General features: G+C 44.3%; 1 protein-coding gene and 1 long non-coding RNA gene across 3 annotated transcripts in view; one reads left to right on the plus strand and one right to left on the minus strand.

Annotated features, from left to right (window-relative positions):
• Positions 1–16785, plus strand: part of SV2C (synaptic vesicle glycoprotein 2C) — a 216828-nt gene extending 200043 nt beyond the window's left edge. Inside the window, exon 13 of the mRNA XM_027552910.1 lies at positions 12462–16785. Within this exon, the coding sequence (XP_027408711.1) occupies positions 12462–12645 (184 nt within the window). The 3' untranslated portion in view covers positions 12646–16785. The remainder of the gene's footprint in view (positions 1–12461) is intronic.
• On the minus strand, positions 7789–11373 carry LOC113899690. 2 transcript variants are annotated; one of them, XR_003512959.1, is made up of 3 exons: positions 10841–11373; positions 9448–9541; positions 7789–8063 (listed from the first exon to the last, which is right to left on the minus strand). It is a non-coding gene; the product is annotated as an uncharacterized LOC113899690 (long non-coding RNA). The 2 variants fall into 2 exon arrangements; XR_003512958.1 differs by having other exon boundaries at positions 9448–9544.
• Positions 16786–21856: the final 5071 nt, after the last annotated feature.

The raw sequence follows: 21856 nt of genomic DNA on the forward strand, positions 1-21856 counted from the left end.
CTTAGGGTGGAGCTTCAGCAGCCGATTCATTAGAAGAATAGGAGCCCTGTTTTGCCGTTTGCCACACGTGAAGACAAATGGCCTTTGCCTTTTATTTTGTGCCTGCTCTGTCACCATGGAGCCCTGTCTGCTAGAGCATGGAGTCAGGATTCTCTGGACTTTGAAGTGGAGGAGGGTTTTTCCTAGGACAGTGTAGAGACATTTGGGATATCAATTTTCACTGATCCTGAGTCCCTTCTTTTATTTATTGGCCACAGTGGGGTACATTTGCTGCACGCCCAGACTTTCTAACTTATATTTCTTCTTCATGAATTTCTATTACCAAGCTTACAGGAACCCTATATGTTCTCCTGTATCCACCTCCCTGCAGACCATTGGGAACTCTGATGGACTTCTCCTTATCAGATATTCTAATTAATAACCTCCTGTTGATAACTTAGGCTCTGAAAGGGACCATGCAACCCATGTCCAGCATCTCCTTCCTTCTTTAAACCAACAGTAGTTCTCTTTTGTGGGCAAGCTCCTGGGATGGATGTCATGGATCTTGGACGAGGGTGCTGCCAAGGCAAGATCAAGACTCTGCAGCTTTATTTCATGCTCATTCTGTAAACTGGGCCCAGGTGTGGATTAAACTAGACATTTAAACTAAGCCCCTCCTCATTAAAGCAAAGTTATTTCATAGACTGCAACCTTTTAATTTTGCATTATAAAAGTTTGATACTATTTTAGATGAAATCAGCCCCCTATCCCTCTGCTATAGAATGGAAGGATAAAGGGTGAGTACTCTCCTGTGGCAAGAACCTGGCTTAAAAACAAAACACCATGAACTGGGCAGGTCGTCCATGAGAAACATGGACCTGCTGTGTTTCTGTCTTCAGAAAGGTTAAACATCAAGCAAGATAAAGATAGAAATTGCTCTGTGTATTAGTTCAGGATCTCTGAGAAGCAGCAGACAAAATGGGATTAAACATGCACAGATTTTGTTAAAGGAAATGCAAGTTATGAGAGAAAACAGGGAGAGAGGTGTAGTCTGGCCACAATGCAAGCCTGAGCCCATGAAAGAGTGAAGAAGGAAGACCAGTTGTGTGGAAGTGTTCCAGGCCACCAGTGAGCAGTCTCAGGAAGGCTTGGCATTGCTGTGCTAAAAGCCAGCTTCAGAGGGGTCCTGCTTGTCCTGGGGGCACCAGCCTGCCACAGTGTTCCTCTTACATTCCGTTACTGGAGCAGTGAAACCTGGAAATGCATTTTCAGAGCATGGCAGCTGGACCAGGGCTCAGAAATTGGCAAAGTGCATCCTCACTTTGACCATGCTGCTGCTAGCAAATATTCTCTACCAGTTAATTTGATGTTGCAAGATAATATACAGGAAGTCACTTTCTTAAATGATGGAGAGATAACTTATCTGCCAGAGCTGCATTGCCAGCACCATAATGAGTTAGCTGGCACGACCTACGCTGTTTCAGGCTAAAACCTTCTCTTCTATCTCCGCTGCGGTCCTCTGGGTCTCATGGGAGGGCTCCACTGAACTGTGGCTCAGCTGTTAGAGGTAAACCCCAAGTGTTTTGTGTGTGGTACCCTCTGGCTTCCTCTCCCTGTGGCAGGAGAATAGAATACATCCCAACAAACACTTCTATTGTTTCATACCAGAACTTTAGCACTGTCAGCTCCTCGCCCAGTTTCTAGAATCTGTCCTTAATGATCAGAAAAGAACACTCTGACTAAAAAGTAGCCTCATGAGCCATTTAATAGCCAACTCCTATCAGAATCCCAGGGCAAATGATTCTATTCAGGGAACATAACTTAGGATATAATCTAAGTGCTATGAAAGTTGTAACACTTGAAAGCCACACTTGTCACCCACAGTACGGACTTGGTCTGTGATGTTATACCTCTGACTCTTAGTAGGGGTTACATTTGCATTGACTGTGAAAGCACCGTTCATCTCTATAGAGCTTACCACTGGATCTGCAGGGCATTTCAGGACCTACTCTGAAGAGGTGCTCTGTCTCTTCACTTCATATGATAGAAATTAGTAATTCCTCACCTTCCCTTCCCTGCTGTGCATCAAGAGACAGAGTCTCTGTGTCAGGGTTACATCTCCAGGGGCCAGATGTTTGCTTTGCTCCTCCTCATCTTGCTTTGCTCTCTTGTGTTCTTGTATTATTAGTTTTGTCTTTTATGCGTGTGTGCATGCTACGTCACTTAAGTTGTGTCTGATTCTTTGCAACCCTATGAACTGTAGTCTGCCAGGCTCCTCTGTCTATGGGATTTCCCAGGCAAGAATGCTGGAGTGGGTTGCCTTGCCTTTATCCAGGGCATCTTCCTGACCCAGGGATCGAACCCACATCTCCTGTGGCTCCTGCATTGCAGACGGATTCTTTACTGCTGAGCCACCCGGGAAACCCTTTGTCTTTTATAAGCTACTCTAAACTGTTTCATAAAGAGGCAGGAAATGTTGAAATTAAAATTTTGTGTACTTATTGAGCAGCACCTTTTCTGTGCCAGAGAAAATAAAGCTGAGCAGTCACTGCAAACACTTTTTTAAAGGAAAAGTTGGGCTTTTTTTTTTTTTTTCCCTCCATGCTCAATACTTTACTCTTGGCCACCAAATATGGAGTTATTTTTTCCCCAATACCAAGTAATTCTTTAATTCCCAGTAGACACCAATTGGATGTTCTAAAATGTAACTCAGTTCTGATATCATCTACCATGGAGATCAGATCAGATCAGATCAGCTGCTCAGTCGTGTCCGACTCTTTGCGACCCCATGAATCGCAGCACGCCAGGCCTCCCTGTCCATCACCAACTCCCGGAGTTCACTCATGGAGAAGGGAATGGCAACCCACTCCAGTATGATTGCCTGGAGAATTCCATGGACAGAGGAGCTTGGTGGGCTACAGTCCATGGGGTCGCAAAGAATCTGACATGACTGAGTGACAAGCGTGTGTGCGAGTACGTGCGCACATGCACACATACGCACGTACACACGCGCGCGTGCACGGACACACACACACACACACACACACACACCTGGAGATAGCATCAGATTCCACAAGTGAAAGACTCGATTCCCGCAAGAGTGCCTTCACTTCAGACCCCAAACACAAGTCAGATTATCACCTGTACATCTGACCAACTGGCTGCACAGTGGAGTTCTCACGACCCCTCCTCAGATTTGATAACTTGGCAGAACGGTTCACAGAACTCAAGGAAACATGTCCTCGCATTTACTGATTTATTATAAGAGATTCCCGCTCAGGAGCAGCCAGACAGAAGAGATGCACACATTGGGCAAGGCGTGAACAGCAGGGGGAGCACGGCGCTTTGTGCCCCATCCAGGCCCACCCCTTCCCAGTGCTTCTGTGCTCTCGCCAACCGGGAAGCCCATCAAATCTTGTTGTTCAAGAGATTTTATAGAGCTTCATCTCCAGCCCTGTGTCCTCAACTCTCTAAACAACCTCTAATCCCTTGCTCTTTTCTGGTAATGATGCCAAAATTCAGCCTTTGTACACCGGTGCCTTATCAAATCTCCAAGACAGTTTTGGGTGAAGTAGAAAAGAATGAGTTTATTGCTTTGCCAGACAAAGAGGGACACACAGGCTCTTACCCTCGAAAACTGTCCCAACCCCAGGAGATTTGGTGAGGAGTTATTATAGCAAGTTATTATAGTTTAAGGGCAGGGCTGCTGATTAGATTAGAGTGTGTGATTAGGGCCTACACTCCTTTATTCTATTTTTAACACCAAAAACATTTGTATTGGGGTATAGCCCTTAACAATGTTGGGATAGTTTCAGGTGAATAGTGAAGGGACTCAGCCATATATACACATGTGTCTATTCTCTGGTCTCAGGTAATCTAATGAGTTCTGGCCTCAGGTGGTCTTCTTGAAGAGCTTCTCTGGGTTCTTTAATCTGGAATGAAGAATGCTGACATCTTCCATTTGTTGGGGGTTTTAGTTGTCTGTGCTCAGTCTGTCCTACTCTTTGTGACCCCATGGACTGTAGCCCACCAGGCTCCTCTGTCCATGGAATTTTCTGGGCAAGAATACTGGAGTGGGTTGCCATGTCCTGCTCCAAAGGACCTTCCTGACCCAGGGATCCAACCCTAGTCTCTTGCATCTCATGCGTTGGTAGGTGGGTTCTTTACCACTGCATACCCAGAAAGCCTTAAAGATATGTCTGTGTGTATCCCTTGAGGTAGAATCAGGACCTGCCCCAGGTCCTGATTTTATTGTTTCTTGGCTCCTCCCTTGTCTCAGCGTCCCTTCCCTTCCCTGATTAGCAATAGTTCGAATCTGCCCCTGGGACTCAAGGAGACCTCATGGAGGCTGGAGTCTATTCCCTACAAACAAGGAATGGGGGACACGGAGAGGCCTTAGTGCTCAGAAGCCCCACAGGGTCCTGCTAAGTTTCAATTACATATCACCATAACAGATATAATAGTAATGGAAATATTTGGTGAGCATTACCAAAATGTGACGCAGAGACAAGAAGTGAGCAAATACTGCTGGGAAAATGATGCTGATAGACTTTCTAGACCCAGAGTTGCCACAAATGGTCAATTTGTTAAAAAATACAGTATCTTTCAAGTATAATAAAATGATGTACAGTAAAATGAGCTATGTCTGTGCATAGGGTAAGGTCCAGAAGACTCCTGAGTACAGGAGCTTACGTCATCCTAGAGTTTGGGGTGCACTGCCCTGCCAGCATGTGGATGCGTTCACCAGTCTGAAGCTCTCTAGATTTATGAAGAGTTCATTATGTGAGCATGATTGATTAAATCATTGGCCACTTGTAATTGAACTCAATCTTCAGCCTCTGTCCCCTCCCTAAGGTGGGGCAGGATAGGCTGAAAGTTCCAGGCCTCTCATCATATGGTTAGTTTTTATAGAGACCAACCCCATCTTGAAGCAAACTAGGAAGCCCTCAAATTAAAACAATGGTAATATATAATTTTCTTTTATTATGCAGAAAATCCAAGGTTTTAAAGACTGATAAAAAAAAACTCATGTTAACTGGAAGGGGTGATGGTAAAATTACTGCTTAGAGACTGTTGTGGGAATTCTAAAAACAGGTGCAACATTTTTGGAGGGGAGAATCTAGCAACCTAACTGTTTCTCCCTATAGGTAAAGTGCTTCTTCTGGCTGCTTTCAAAATTTTTTTCTTTGTCTTGGTGTAGATTTCTTTGGGTTATCACATTTGGGATTCCTTCAGCTTCTTGGATCTGTAGATTTGTGTCTCTTGCCAAATTTGTGAACCATTATTTCAAATTTCAGCCATCATTTATTTGAATACTTTCTCTTCTCCTCCTTGGACTCCAGTGACATAAGTATTAGATCTCTTGTTATGGTCCTACAGGTTGCTGATGCCCTTTTTTTAAGTCTATTTTCTGTTTTTCAAATTAGATTTCTATCATTCTACCTTCAATTTACTGATTCTTTCACTTCTCTCCTTCATTCTGCTGTTGAGCCTGAACACTAAGATTTTTATTTTGGTTATTGTATTTTCATTTATAAAATTTCAATTTGGTTCTTCTTTATGTCTTCTATTTCTTTCCTGAGACTTTATATCTTTTCTATTTTTTGATGATGTGCTCTATATTTCAAGTGTGTTCAAGAGTTTCAAGCATGTTCATAATACCCAAGGATTGAACCCGGGTCTCCTGCATTACTGGCAGATTCTTTACCATCTGAGCCATTAGGGAAGCCCTCATAATTGCCTACTGAAGCCTTACTATCATGATGGCTTTAAAATCTTCATCAGATAATGTTAACATTTCCGTCATCTCAATGTTGACATCTCTTTATTGTCACTTTCTATTTGAGATCTTCCTGGTTATTCAGATGACAAGTAGTATTCAATTGAAAGCAGTCATTCTGATCTTATTAAGCCTTTAGTTTTGGTTGGCTTCCCCAAACACCTCTCTTGGAGGAGAAGGGATGCCACCCATTACTGCCTGGAAGTAGATGTCCAGGTTCCCATTCAACCTCCATTGACACCCAAGAAAGGGTATCCTCATTCCTGCTGCACAGGGGTGGGAGTCCAGGCTCCCCTCATGATTATTGATACTGTGGAGGGAAAGAAGAGACAAGCTCATTACTGGCCAGGAGGGATGAAAATCCTAGCTTCCTGCTTAGCCTTCCCCCACACCACCCCAGTGGTGATGTTGAGGCCCCTCATTACAGGCCCATGAGGGTGGAAGTCCAGATGCTCCACTCGACCTTTGTTGGTGTGGCTGGCAGTTGAGTTACAATTTTTTTCTGGTATTTGGTTGGAGAAGAGAGGTTATCATCTAAATATTTTCTGTCTTGCTAGGATGCCTCTATCCTGGCCCTTTGGGTAGAGAGAGCAGGCTTTGGTTCGGGTGTTACTTAAATCTGTACCTGTTGGTATTTCCTTTTGCCAGCTTCTTAAGTTCCAAGTCTCAGATCTATGAAGCAAAAAGAAAATGCAGGAACTCACCATTACCCAGCTCTGTAGCAGCTCTGCCATTTTTCTTTATTTTCCAGAGTCGTCTTAGGTTTATTTTATAACATTGAGGACTTTTAGCTATGTTTAATAGGAAGAATAAGAAAAATATGTGTATCCATCTCAGTATGAATTTTAATATTGTTAATTTATTTACTCAATAACTTTTTTGGGAGTGTCTGTGTTACAACCCAGATGTATGACTGTCTGCTGTGGCTCTCAGCACCCATAAACCTGGTCTGTGACCTCCCATTAGGTCTGGGTGGGGCTCTGGGAATCAGTTTCTAAGAAGCTTACCTGGTATTTGGGGGTGTACAGACGTGTCCATCAACTGTGGCCTTAAATGAACTCCAGGTTGCCTCCCAGGGCTCATTTTCATTCTGTCATTATTTACCCCAGCCCAGGGACTCACTTCCTAGCTGAGGTTTATCAGATAAATGATAAGACACAAAGGCTTCCATTATGAACTGTCTGTGAATATATTTGCATTTAAACAGGAACAAGCAATAATACAATCCTTGGTGGTTGTAGGCTGGGAGGGAGATGGAGGCCCACTTTGGGCCCAGGGATTCCTTCAAGCTCACAGCTGCAGCAAAGTCCTCCACTTGTTTGTAAGGAAGGCCCTGCTTGCTGTGATACGGGATGCCCCCTTCTAAGTTAAGGAGGGCACATACACACACCACACACCTACACTTACTGCTTAGATGAGACAAATTTTCTCTTCCTTTGAAAACTAGAAAGCAGTTGAATTCAGTCTTTCCAGATTTAAGAATGTGAAACTTGGTTTTTTTTCTTCCGCAAAAGCAAGGTGATAGTCTGGCATCAATACACAAACATGGACCAACTAATGTCCATTAAAATGTGCATTTGGGATTGGTAGATACAGGTGCGTTAGTTGCTGCTCAGTTGTGTCCAACTCGACGCGACCCCATGGACTGCAGCCCACCAGGCTCCTCTGTCTGTGGAATTCTCCAGGCAAAAATACTGCAATGGGTTGCCATTCCCTCCTTCAGGGGATCTTCCCAACCCAGGGATTGAACCGAGGTCTCCTGCATTGCAGGCAGATTTTTTACTGTCTGAGCCACTAGAGAGGCCCAGTAGATGCAGACTACTATAAATAAAATAAACAACAAAGTCCTGCTGCATCACACAGGGAGTTATACTCAGTATCCTGCAGTAAACCATAATGGAAAAGAATATGTGTGTGTGTGTGTGTGTGTGTGTATATACACATATGCACGTGCATATATATAAAACTGAATCACTTTGCTGTACACCAAAAACTAACACAACATTGTAAATTAACTTTCAGTTTTTTTTTTAATGCCCATTACAGAAATATACTTCCAGTGTATTGTGAAGATATCAGAAAATTCCTTAGTTCATTTCACAAGCATCCTTTGCATCCTTGTGCCAGTCCTGAAAGAAGTTGTGATGAGTCAATGTAAAGGCTCCACAGCCCCACCCTAGAGATGTAGCCAGGACCTAAATAAGGCTAGACCCCAAAGGGAGAGCCCTGAGGTTTAGGAGGGGAACAGGAAGGAGGCCAGTCCAGCAGGGAGAGCTTTCACTGCTGTCCAGTGTCCAGGTAATTGCTGGAAGGAAAGGAAATGATGCAGGTTAGATGAGAAACTGATTACCTCTAGTGAAAATGAGCTGTGCAAAGCAGTGTAAAGTAAGACAGCAGGTGCAGGGAGAGGGCAGGAGAAGAGGTCGTGCAAAGCCTTTGGAGTGGCCTCCCCTGAGGACCATGGTGTGCCTCGTTGTCCTCAGTCTCCCCACGCCGCATCATGAACGTGTTCTCTTGGCTGTGTTGTACTGTGTGATATTTCCTACTGAACACATCCAAACAAAGAAGATCCTGTATGTAAAGGGGGCTTCCCAGGTGGCGCTAGCGGTAAAGAACCCGCCTGCTGATGCAGGAGACATAAGAGATGTGGGTTCGATCCCTGGAGAAGGAAGTGGAAACCCACTCCAGTACACTTGCCTAGAGAATCCCATGGACAGAGGAGCCCGACAGGCTACAGTCCATAGGGTTGCAAAGAGTCGGACATGACTGAAGTGACTTACCACGCACGATATATGTAAAGGTGTTCATTGCAATCTTGTTTATGTTCCCCCAAGTTTGGAAAGCTCTGTTATCCAGTGTTATGGTTACAGAAATAATGGTTCTGTGCTATATCATTTCATTTTAATCAAAACACAAATAACCTGAGACAAGCAGCTTTATGACTGATTGGGGGAAAGCAGAAAAGGAAACCTGTAGAAATCCTGTGATTTGCAAAAATATGGATATGATTGGATACTAAAGGGAATTCAGAAACAAAAAACATTTGTTGGAGAGGTGGAGTGATGTTTTTCTTTTGAAGGTTCCATTAGTACATAACAGTAAATCGAAACCAATTCAAAAGTGCAGATATTTCTGGAAGAATTGCAGTCACGTCCGACTCAGTTTTATTTGGCAAGCAAAGGAAAATACATCGAGGCGTGAGGGTGGGCCTACCCAAAAGAGGCAAAGAGTAGAGAAGCCCCTGGCTCAGTTTTGGCTCCTCTTTTTATATGTTTTTTCTCCTCCCCCGAGCCTGTCCTGTGTAAACTGGGCTAGCCAGGAGGGCTCTTTGTCACCTGAGGTTCTCACTCTGGTCCTCAGACCTTCCTTTGTTCTATTTTCGTGTGCTTTTCCCTTTCTTTGTCTTTTAGCCACCACTATTTTAGACACCTGTTCCTTATTCTAACTACGTAACACCAGCCTCCAAGGACTTGAGCACAAGGTAACTTGTGCTTGGGGTGTTTGTGGAAGTTCATGGCTTCCTTTAAATAAGAACAAGGAAACAAATGAACTAATGAAAAGCTTCTTTACTTATACACGGATAATCCCAAGGGAGAGCCACTTTGAGAATGATTTTTCTAATACAACTGTGTCTGCTGTGTGTAGAAAATCACACCCTCCAGCTTCAAGTATTTGAAGAAATAACTTACCTGTTATTTCACACAGTCATGTTTTCTGGAGTGCCAACACTAAGGAGGCTGTGTGCTTTGTAGCCACACCAGATTGTCATCCAAACAACTGCCTCTGCTTGATAAATGGAAGCAGAGATTCTTAGGAGATAAGAATTTGACCGTCTTATTTAGAGGCTTCAGATACCAGATGCTCCTGACACGTCTCTCTCAGTGCTGCTCTGAGGTCTCAGGAAGTCATCTATTCCTCTGTTATAGTTTCAGTAATAAAAGGAGATAGCTGCCTGTATTTTATACCCTGTTCTGAGTTGTGCCAGTGTTTGATAGCTTGGCAAAATGCGGTTATTTTAGCCCCAGTACAAATTCTCCCTGGCTCACTCTGCAGTTTTAGCATCAAGAGACTTCTTCATATAGACTGTTTCCCATTCACTAATCAGTAACACACACCCCGGCCATTTTCCTCAGAACAATACAGCTTATCTCACTACCTTAAGATGCATTGGGTAATTTATACTCCTAGAATCTAGAAACTAACATGCAGTTTAAAAAAAAAAAAGTGGAAGAAGCTAGTCTGAAAAGGCTGCATACTATATAATTTGAGTTATATGACATTCTGGAAAAGACAAAACTATGGAGATAGTAAAAGGATGAGAGGTTGCCAGGATTTCTGGGGCGTTGAAACTGTTGTCCTGCATGATGCTGCAGTTGTGGATACGTGTCATTATACATTTGTCAAAGCCCATAAAACACACAACACAGTGAGCTCTAATGTAAACTATGGACTTTAATTCATAATAATATATTAATTTTGCCTCATCAGTTGTAACACGGGGCTTCCAAGGTGGCTCAGTGGTGAAGAATCCACCTGCCGATGCAGGAGACACAGGTTCGATCCCTGGTTTGGGAAGATCCCCTGGAGGAGGGCATGCAACCCAACCCAGTGTTCTTGCCTAGAAAATCCCATGGACAGAGGAGCCTGGTGGACCATAGTCCATGGGGTCATGTGGAATCGGACACAACTGAGCAACTGAGCATGCATGCACTCATGAATTATAAAAAATTAACCACACTAAGATGTTCACAATAGGGGTGCAAGGCAAGGGATGATATGGAAATTCTCTTTTTTTTTTTTTCGCTCAGTTTTTGGAGGCCTAAAACTGCTCAAAAAAATCTTTTAATTAAAAAAAAAAAGGCAGTTTGGCCTCATGGCATCTCCATGGAGCTAGGGGAAGCCGAAGATGATGGTGTCATTCTACTTACGTGTTCTGTGGTACCCAACATGTAACCTTCAAGCAATTTCATTTGAAAATAGTTATCAGTACATTAAATCTCCTCTCTGGTGGTTGCTGCTATTGCTAGTCTCTTTCTTTAAAAACAAACCAAAAAGAAAAAGAAGAATACATAATGAGCTTACCCTCTTCTCGAGAAGTTCCTGTTTTCCTCCATCAGAGATTCTGTTACACCCCTTCCAAGTTCCAAACAGTTGGCAACTTTGCGATGCTGCAGAGGCCGCTTACTTGACGCTCTAGGTGTTTTGGCCAGAAAACAAAGGTAGCGCTTGCTGCCCATTGTAGGTCTGTTCTAACCAGCAAAATGAAGGGCTTGGTTCCTTCAGCACAAGAGAGGTGCCCTTCCCCTTCCTGTGGTGTGGGAAGGGGGATGGCTGTATAATCCCTGTAGTAAATACCTACACGTTGTAGAAAGTATCCCTTGGAATAGCATAAGTCATGATAAGTAGTTGTCCTGACTAGCCAAAGGAAAACCTACCCTTAACAAATTTACAAATCAATCAAAGAAAGACGTGTACTAAGTACTGCATTTTACAGCATATAAAATACATCTCTCTCTAGAGGGGAAAAAATGTATCCAGCAGTTACCCTGCATTCAGTGTGCCTTTATTAGACATGTGTACCCAGTGACAGGCTAAAAAACAGTGAGCTGGCATAAAGGCAGAGGAAATCCGTATTATCTCATGATGTCAGCAGTATCGGTACTCTCATGAACAAGATGAAATTTCTTGCCTAGAAGACCATAGTAAAATTATATTCAACACCCATAAAGATAGTAAAAGTTTTCTTTTCTGAAGAATCTCTTAAGAAATGGGATACGTCTTATTTATATACCACCTGCATATATTATATGTCAGCAGAATTAAGCAAGGTTTTCTATGGGCCTTCAATCTGATTTTCCTCTGTCTTGGGCTTGATTATCCACCCAGAACTCTGACGAGGGTGCAAGAAATGTGTCCCTAGCTCATTTGAGGCCCCCTAGCTCATTTGAGGCCACCAAGCTCAGGGATGAGTTTCTGCTTGCTACCAAAAACATTTGGGATGAAGTCATAATAGTTCACCTCCATGGTATGAGAAAAATGAATGCAACCCAGTCATCCTGGATTTTCTCTGAAAGTTCCTATGTTCTATAATTATTTAAAACATCATAAATGAACTAAACTAAGAGGAAGTAGGGAGTAGAAAGTAAAATTTAAAGACATATATGGTCATACATTTTAATTTAGTTCTGGAAGAGAGAAGAAACTTTTCTGACTCTCTGACCATTCTCTTTCTGTTCACTAATAAGCTCATGGGTCGAATAAGAATCAGTCAAGGTGGCAAGAAAGTCAAAAGAGGGCTGAAGGACTGATACCAGCAGCTGGGGTTCTCTGCTTCCAGATGTGCTGATAGATAGCTGATTACTTGTTCTAAGGTCATGCAGGGCTTCCCTGGTGGCTCAGTAGTAAATAATCCACCTGCCAAGGCTGGAGACGTGGGTTGCAGCCCTGGGCCAGGAAGATCCCCTGGAGAAGGAAATGGCAACCCACTCCGGCATTCTTGTCTGGGAAATCCCACAGACAGAGGAGCCTGGCAGGCTACAGTCCATGGGTTACAAAGAGTCAGACACGACTGAGCGACTAAATAAGGATATACAGAATAGTCTACGTGAAGATCACTGAAAATTCTTATAGGAGACATTTGTGTCTAAAGTTGGACTCTTGGAAGACACTTTCTCAGCCTTGTTCATGTCTCTGTCCTTTGCAGGGCAACAGGCTTTGGCTTCTTGAACGCACTGTGCAAAGCAGCGGCCGTCCTGGGAAACTTGATATTTGGCTCCCTGGTCAGCATCACCAAAGCTATCCCCATCCTGCTGGCCTCCACCGTGCTGGTGTGTGGAGGACTCGTGGGGCTGCGCCTGCCTGACACACGAACCCAGGTCCTGATGTAATGGAAAAAAGCCATCCATCCTGTACTTCCTTCTCTTGCCCTGGGTCAACTCCCCTTACTGACTCAAGGCTCCAGAAGGGTGGTCAAATACCAGAACACTAACCTGCTGTGACGACAATGTAGATGCATACCGTCTCATCCCTTCAGTGTGATTTTGCAGGGTCTGGGGTGTTTTTTTTTTTTTCATGCATTGTTGTCTTTCCTAACTGCGATGCTACTGCCTTCCAGAAATCAGAATTTTTTAAGTGTGTTGTGAGTCGAGCCTTCCTGAGATCCTCCTCAGTGTAAGGTTCAGAAGCTAAGAAGAGGACTGGACTGCTGTAAGAAACAATCCTGCTCCTAATTCAGCATTCACAGGAAAGATAAATCGGCGTATTAGTGCATCTGTGCTGAGGGAAGAGATTCTTTTTTTTTTTTTTTTTGCAGTGATATTTCCTGTTTACTTAGAAAAGGACACCCAGCAATTCTTGCTGTTACAGCAGGGCCTTTCAAAAGAAAAAAAAAGCCCTGCGGCACCAAACTGAACTGGGTGGAGCTCTTTCAGGCTTGACAATTAAGATGACTCTGCTGACAGGAAAAATAGAGGCTCTGCAGTTAGCAACAAAGATCTGTGAGTGACATGAGCAAGATTTCTGCCAGGAAGCCTGACGAAATTCTGAAAAATACGAGGAAAAGGGCCGTTAGTCATGTCTGTGATTGTGGCACGTGGTTCAGAATGTCAGATGAACAGAACTGAGATCTTCAGCCTGCCTTCACCCCCACCCTGCTCCCACCCACGGCTGCCATCCATCTTGCCAGATAACACAATTAATGGGAAAAAGCCACTTTCTAACTGGGTCTGCCCACCTGATTCCGTCATTCACGCAAACTCTCTCTCCAGATTGTTAGCCATCTAAGTTGTTGTAAAGTGAAAATGAGTTAGAAATTCAGACCTAAAGCCATTTGTAAATGCCAAATGATACCTCGAGGGGACCAGTGTCTTGGGGCCAGTATCCCTGGGGAAGTGACATTGGACTTTCTAGCAGTGCCCCTGGCTGGAGCCGGTCAGTGTGTTCCTAGCCGCTGCCTCTGTGTGAAATCGCAGCCCGCTGAGCTCCATGGAGCCCTTGGGCAGACAAGGGTTGCATCTCCTGGGAGCTTTTGGCTGCTCACTTTACCTCTGGAATCCTCCTGGCCTGCAAGAGAGAGGTTAGCAGGACATGCCCACAGGCTGTCAGCTATGTGACCTTCTCACCCCTTGGGCCGCCCCTCCTCCATGCTGGCCCTTTTTACTCATCTTCTTTGAAATCTGAAACCTCCAAGTCAACTTGCAGTGATGACCAGCAGCCAGGAATAAATCCCATATTAAAACAATATTCCTTTTTTAAATTCCCTGTGTCTTGTTAGAGGGTTATCCTTGTTACTTATTATAGGCATTTCCAACAGGTCATGGCCCTGGGCCTCCAGGAAGGGAGAGCCTTTGTTTCCAAGAGTCAAGACACTCAAAGTTGTCTTCACCCCAGAGGGCACTCCGCCTCTCTCTCCCCTTCCTCCTGATCCTCCTAGAGCTCCAGACTGCAGAGTTCAGACTGTGAAAAGCTGCTTTCATTAACATAAGCCATTAATCGACTCTCCCTTGAAGTAATTCAGGCCTATATGGGGCAGCAGCCTGGTGTGGGGGGGCTCACAGGAAGAGGGCAACTCCCTGGGGATGCAGGCTCCGGGCCAGAATATCAGGAAAACTCAAACCCCAAACTACAAAGGCGTCTGGAAGAAGGCAAACCGGTAAAGACTAGACGGGATCTAGTAGAACAATATCAACAAATCTATTAGAATGCTGTCAATGGAAAGAAGCAGAACTCTCACCTCTGCCTTCTGGAATATTGTTGGAAAACAAAGACAAGTCAGACAACCCATGAACATATCCTGGATGTTCTTCATTATGTACTCTTCTCCCCACCTACCCCTTGGCTTATCTTTTTCAAAGAGACATATCTGGGGACCTGAGCAGATTTTTAGTTGAATGTCACCTGTGCAGTGATAACTGCTCAAGTGACAAGTGTATCTCCACCAACCCATTCAAAAGAGAAATAGAAACATGCATGGATGCTGCTATCTCTAGATCTTCTGCCACAGTCAACTTTGCTTACTGTACTGTCTTTACTTTTAGAAATGTCTCGGATGTCTGTGATCGTTTTAAATGCATCAAATATGCAGAGCACAGTTTACATAGAATTTTATCTGAATGCTTGATGGATCAGAATAGGATTAACCAGCAGAACCACACCAGATGAGACCTGCCTGCATGCATCCCCTTTGGAATGACCTTTCTTGACCTTCTTGTCACTTAAATCCAAACCTCCCAGGTGGCCCAAGAGGGATCTCTTCTAATCTCCTGGACGGTCTGTGGTCACAAACCTTCTTGGTCACCACCTTCCCTGCAGTTTTCCCTGCCTCCTTCACATTGTTCCCCACCCACACTGGCATTTTCAATGAGAGAGCTCAGGTTCTTCCCCAGCTATGTGGTGTGGCCTGTCTGGCTTGTTGTGGGGTGAGCAGGATTAAGATAGAGCCGTGCGATTAGACGGAAACTCTCAATTCTATCCAGTGCAGCAGGCTGCTGGCACTCGGACGCGCAGCCAGCATCTCATTTCATCTGCAATAGAAAGAAAATGAGAGTACATGTGTAAATGGAAGCCTGGGAAACAGTCCCGCTGGCTCCTAGATCTCTAACTCCTTTTCTATCTAAAATTTCCTCACGTGCTTTGAATCAATCCAGAATGTTCCCAAATCCTGTTGTTATCACTGGTCCTCTCAGTAGGAAATAAACCCAGCTGTTCCACTCTGTAAGTCCTGAACCACATTATACCCCCAGTAATAGGTTTTACCCTCCTCTCATTTAATCTCACTGCCTTGGAAGCCAAACCCAGCAGCCAGGGATTATTTTACACCCTAAGGACTAACCCTGGGAGATAAGACAGATGGGTCCTAGCCCAAACTCTCCCACTAACCAACAGGGAGACCCAGATCTCGCTGAGGAGGATGTGAGTCATTGAGCGTCTCTGATCCTCAGTTGCCCCATCTGTGGAGCAAAGGATTGGGACTAATTTGCTGCTGGGACTAGTCCAAGACTCTAGAAGACCCTCACAAAAATAGGTTCATCTTACTGTCTACCTTCTTCTGATGCTAAACTCATCTTTACAAGCACCAAACAGGTTGAATTTAGAAACTGAAAAAAATAGGCAAGCTTGCAAGAGCTCAGGAAGTTGTTTGGGAAGGCCCTGTGGGACAGGTGAGATGGTTCCCGTGTTGTTTGTGCTGCAGCTTCTTAGAATCCCAAGTGTCATCTCCATTCACTGTTGGTTTGATGGTTCCCAGTGTCTGCCTAGGAAAGGGCCCCGCCCTGCGGGACGCAGACATTAGAAGCCTCGCTCGTTGGTCCTTTGAGAAAGGATGCCCCCCAAAGCTCTCCTGGCTCTACTCCATTGCATTGATGAAACATGGTCTTACGTGATTTTACCTGAGCTGTCAGATGCACCTTCATTTACAAATCTCTTGAATCTAAGTTCAGGTTTGCACTAAGTTATGTCACTGCTCTTCTGGATGTCTTGGGATATCAAGCGAGAGGTGGGGAAAGAAATGTAGTGACAGAAAGGAGAGTCCAAGATACTGAGAAGGTTCTAATGAGGAGACTAGGGCAGAATCAAGATTTCCCAAGGCCTGGGGTCGTTTCTAAAGCATTCCATGGAAATAGCTTCTGACTCCCTCTGCCAATCAAAACAGAATATGATATTCTCCAATTTTTTTTTCTGTCTCATATCCAAATAGCCTTTACCTATTTATCTTCAGTAAAACGCCTCACTTGTTCATGTATTCAAGGTTCTCAAGCCAGAAATGCCTGGATTTGGCCTTCACCTGGTGTCATGGAAAGGCAATCAGTTGACTGTTAAGGGCATGTTGCCTGGATATTTGCATTTCCATTAACTCCCATATCACTCTGTACTTAGTCCAGGTACCAAACCTACAGAAATACCAGTCAACTTGGCACAGCAAAAATAAGCCTACACAGTAGGGCGCTCTGAAACAGACTGTACATTTCTTATAGTTTTTGTTTCTGCAAGTGTGTTTTGAGTAAAGCTTCTTTCCCAACCTGTAATGTAGACAAAGTTGTCAGTAGCTTCTTGATTCGTTGTGTGTCCCTTGCTTGTTTCAGGTGTGGAGTGACAGTTCTCCGTGTGATGTTCTTTTGCTCTAAATACTGACTGCTCTTCCTATCCACGGTGTCTTACCAACCAGACACAGCCGTTTCCAGGACTGATTTTCATCTCTCTCCAACAAGACCTCCTCAATCCAGTTTAGGAATCCCAGGATTTGAGTGGCAAGGATACAGTTCATGGGCCTGGTTTCAGGTTATTAGCACTGATGGAGGAAGGGCCTGGGCAGAACTTTCACGATCACTTGTCATCTCATGAATAAATATTTATTAACTTGCATGTGCTATTAAATAGGTTGAGGCCCTGCATTGTATGCAGGTAGTTAATCCTTTGCAGGACTTAAATAATGACAGGGAAACAGGGAGAATGAAAGAGAAAACATCTGTATTGGTGGGGAGGGTGAATGTCTTATATTGATTTCCATTACCTGTTGATACCCCCTCCCCATAAACACAAAATGTAATTTTTCCAAATTTAAAAGAAGTAATAGCCTACTGTGGGCAGTGCAGAAACTACTCAGAAATTGGCACTATCTTTGACAATTGCCTGGCCTTTGTTGGAGGAACTACTGATTAGTACCTACTTGGAAAATGAGGAAAGTGGAGCCATACATGTGCTATTTCTTTAAATATCCTGGCAAGAAGCTGTGTGTTAAAGGAAAAGAATCAGCAGCAAAGATGGCCCCATCTGTATAGAGGTGTTGGTCTGTAAACTTCTAGTTTCTTCTGGGGCCTTCTTTTTCATGGCCTAAACTCCTGGCGGTGCTGGGGAGTCTGTTGAGAGCACAGAGTCAGCAAATCCCCCAGCTGCTGCCAGTCCCGCCTCGGCTTTCCAGGGTGTTTCCCTTCTGATGCTGAAGACTTGTGATGAAGTCAGCTGTCTGCAGATCCCCTAGAGCAGCTTTCCTCATCTTTACTTTCAGCAGATAAGCCACCCAGAAAACAAGTTCTGACAGTCGGTGGCGGGCGATGTTCAGACTTCAGTTTAAGGCCAGCACATGGTGTTGCAAAGTGTCTGGAAGTTGCAAATGGCCTTTGGGGGCTGGGGCCCGAGGTGCAAGCAGAGAAGGTGGTTTTCAGCCACCCGCCTCCTTCCCCTCCCAGAGTCTCCACTTCCTTTTGTCCCACTGACTTTCTCCTCCTTCCCTCCTCTAGACAGGAAGCACTCACTTCCTTTCTCCCTTCTCTTCTCCACCTACTCTTGCCTCCTCTTGACTCTCGTGGCATAGAAATCGAGGCTGAGCTTGACCGGGGCCCTTAGGACTAAGGAATGTGATGCTGTGCTGGCTGGAGAGGCCCTGGGAAGGGCAGTGGGTGTCAGCGGGTGTGAGCTCTTGACCATTGGCTTTGACAAGCTCCCCATGCTGGGCAAGATTTCCAGCTGCTTCCCAGCTCCTGCACACGATGTGCTGGGCACCACTGGCATGAGATCTGAGCGAGGTCCATCTGAGCAAGGTCCGTCTCTGAAGCAGAAGTCTTAGAGCTCAAAGCTTGACTCCTTAAAAGCAAGAAGGCTTGCAGTGAGGTGCCTGGAATTCATAGACCCGGAGGAGCTAGACACACTCTCAAACTTGGTGCAGAAGGCTGGGTGCCTTCCACACAAGTGGGGGTGGGGGTGGTATTTATTTATTTATTGACATACCTTGAGACATGTAGGATCTTAGTTCAGCAACCAAGGATCAAAACCATGCCCCCTGCATTGCAAGGGCTGAGTCTTAACCACTGGACTGCCAGGGAAGTCCTGAATTTAAGTGCTGAAGCTGCAGAGGGTGCCTGCTCTCTGCCTACCTACCATGTCTATGCTGGCTTCATGTCCAGAACTGGAAGGAGGAGAAAGCAGACCCTGGCCCTCTGCTCAGACTCTCACAGGGCTTCACAGCAGCTAGCGGCCCACCCTGGAAGTTGGGGTGCAGAGTCCTAAGCAGATTTCAGGTGCCTGGAGAATGACTGACAGCCACTCACAGGGGCCAGGTCATCAAAAGCCAGGGAGGGGCTGAAGCAGCTGCAAACCAGTTCCTCAGAGCTGATCATTTCAGGAATTTTGTGAGCCAGTTGAGAAACAGTCATTTTTTAAAAAAAATTTTAGTTAGAGGATAATTACTTAACAATATTGTGATGGTTGCTGCCATACATCAACGTGAATCAGCCATAGGTGCACACATGTCCCCTCCCTCCCACCCCACCTCTCTAGGCTGTCAACAGAACACTGGCTTTGGTTCCCTGCGTCATACATCAAACTCCCACTGGCTATCAGTTTTATCTATGGTAATGTATATGTTTCAATGCTCTTCTCTCAAATCATCCCACCCTCTCCTTCCCCCACTGTATCCAAAAGTCTGTTCTATATGTCTGAGAAACAGCCATTATTAAACATTAACACTTGTGAACTTACAGTCATTATATTTTCAAGCAAAGGTAAAAAATATTCAGAACTCATCACTTCCTAATTATTTTCTTCCATTTTAGTGTTATCTATGCCCTTGACATAACCGACGGCTACTGTGTCTGTGTGATAGAAATACCATGTGATGCTGGGTTCCTTAGCATCCCTTCCCAACTGCAGGTCCCATGATTTCACCTTTGTAACTTGAAATCGGCCATGGTGGGAGTACTTACACCACAAATATTGATAGATGCTACAAATCAGACTCCTCCCACCAGACAGTGGTCTGCATACCGCTACCTAAAGCCCTGACTAGTACGTGGCCACCCACTCCATTGACCTGGACCACACCAAATTGAGTCCCCTGGGTTTGCAGGTCAGCATTGCCCATCAACCCAAGCGAAGGAAAAACTCGGCAAGTTCAATCTCATGTCGATATGCAAAGGTTACTTTCTGCATTTGTGTTGATTTAGAATAATACCCGCATTGCAGAGAATCCACCACTCCTTTAAGTATTGTTCCTTCCAGGGCAATGTACAACAAATTGGCTATTTATGCTGTGCAAGCAGGAATAAATTTGTTTGAAGTTACAAAGCATCTCCCCTCTCGCACCCAAGTAGGTGTTGAAGAATTACAACTCCTTCCTTGCCTTTGACATTCAACAGGCCTGACTAGATAGAACTGGACAGCTTGGCTTAATCTCATTTCCTCTGCTATTGTTATACATTTATTGTACTGAATCTATATCCTAAATCCAAAGAAAAAAGAAATGTTCTTTCCTGATATGTGTTTCATACTATCCAAAATGTGGTTATGTATCCTTGTCTTGATCCACACTGAACAGACCATACATCCTTTATTAATGTCAACATCCTGTAAATAAAGTCCTCGAAGAGCTTTTTATTTTGGGTGGATCTCCATTTCAGACATGTAAAACCCAACAATTCACTCTCCTTTGCAATGAGATCTTGGCAGTGGTCCTCTTCTTGGTTTTGGCGTTGGGCGTTTTGTTATGTCTTGTTTCTCGTCTGTTTTTATGCTATGTGAGCCTTCCTGCTATGAATGTTCCCTTTACCCCCAAGTGTACTGTATACATGTGCTGCATGTGGGAACCCCAATAAATTCTGTTTCAGGTTTTTGGAGTTTTCCTCTTAAGTACAGCTGGTCCTCTTGTGAACTCATCTTTCTGGTATGCTCCTCTGTGTCTGATTCCCGTATTGCCAAAATGTTTGACCAAGTGTGTTTTGACAAATGCCCAAGACAGCCATGTGTGACCTTGTGTGAGTGAGGGCATGCTCCATCGGGTGACTCGTGTACAGCGTAAGTCTATCAGCTGTGGACGTGTGTATACATTTATGTGCCAGACAACCAACATTCATGTAACAGCTGCAAAGATATTTAATGGACATCAGATCAATAAAAGAGCATTTTTTGCTCCATTATATTCAAATAAAGATTGCCGTGTGACTGACTTCCCCTTGCAAATGTGAACTGACCCTTACAAAAATAAGTACTTTTTAAAATGTCTTGAGCATAAAGAAAAACTGTTTGCTTTGATTCAGGCTTATTTGAATTGTTTCTGTGGGTTGGTATCATGGGTACTGATGTATTGTTTGATTTCACAGGAATACATTCTAATTGTTAGCCAGGGCCAATGGGAAAAAAAGTATTTGTGGGGGAGTTGGTGGCAGAGCAGAAGCGGTGTTCATCTGCCCCAGAGCAGGAATGGCAAACTGATTTTCTCGAGCACGTTAACGCCAATGGATTGGTAGTATCTGCTTGGAATATTAGTTTGAGAAGCATGATGAGGAAAAATGCTATATTCTATAGCATTGGCATTGGAAGCTGAAACACAAACTGCCAGCTATGGATTGGTAATCCCCAAAGGATACTTTTCACTGCATTTAACTGAAGACCCAGCTTCAAATATCTTTACTGATGAAGGGAATTGTTATTTCACATAACAAAGGAGAGAAGACCATCCTAAGGTTGGGTATGATGTGGCTTGGCAACATCACTGAGACCCAGGTTCTTTACGTGTTTTAGGTCAGCCATGCTCAGCATTGGAGGAGGAAATGGAACCCACTCTAGTATCCTTGTTTGGAGAATCCCCTGGACAGAGAAGCCTGGTGGGCCACAGTCCATAGGGTCATAAAGAGTCAGACACGACTGAAGCAACTTAGCATGCTCAGCATACTGGCATTTGTCCCCCTGAGGTGGTTCCAGCAATCCTTTTTTTTTTTTTTTAATTCTTTTTAAAGTTATTCTTTTTTATTTATTATTTTTTTTCCTTTCTTCTTGTTTCAATTTGTCTGTGCCAGGTTTTAGTCACAGCACATGGAATCTTCATTGCTGAATGCAGAATCCTTGTTGTGGCATGTGGGATCTAGTCCCCCAGCCAGGGATGGAACCCAGGTCCCCACTATTGAGATCATGAAGTCTTGACCACTGCACCACCAGCGAAGCTCCAGTTCCAGCAATTCTAAACATCACATTCTCACACAAAAATTGAAGGCAGAAGAGGGACCATCCCCTCTTTATGATCCTTTCTGAGATCAAGGAGACCATTGTCGGATCCCTCCAGCAGACTTCCCCCTCTATGTCATTGTCTGAGTTTGCATCATTTGCCTGCTCCTA

The sequence above is a fragment of the Bos indicus x Bos taurus genome, chromosome 10 (genome assembly GCF_003369695.1).
Source record: "Bos indicus x Bos taurus breed Angus x Brahman F1 hybrid chromosome 10, Bos_hybrid_MaternalHap_v2.0, whole genome shotgun sequence".
NCBI classification, from domain to species: domain Eukaryota; kingdom Metazoa; phylum Chordata; class Mammalia; order Artiodactyla; family Bovidae; genus Bos; species Bos indicus x Bos taurus.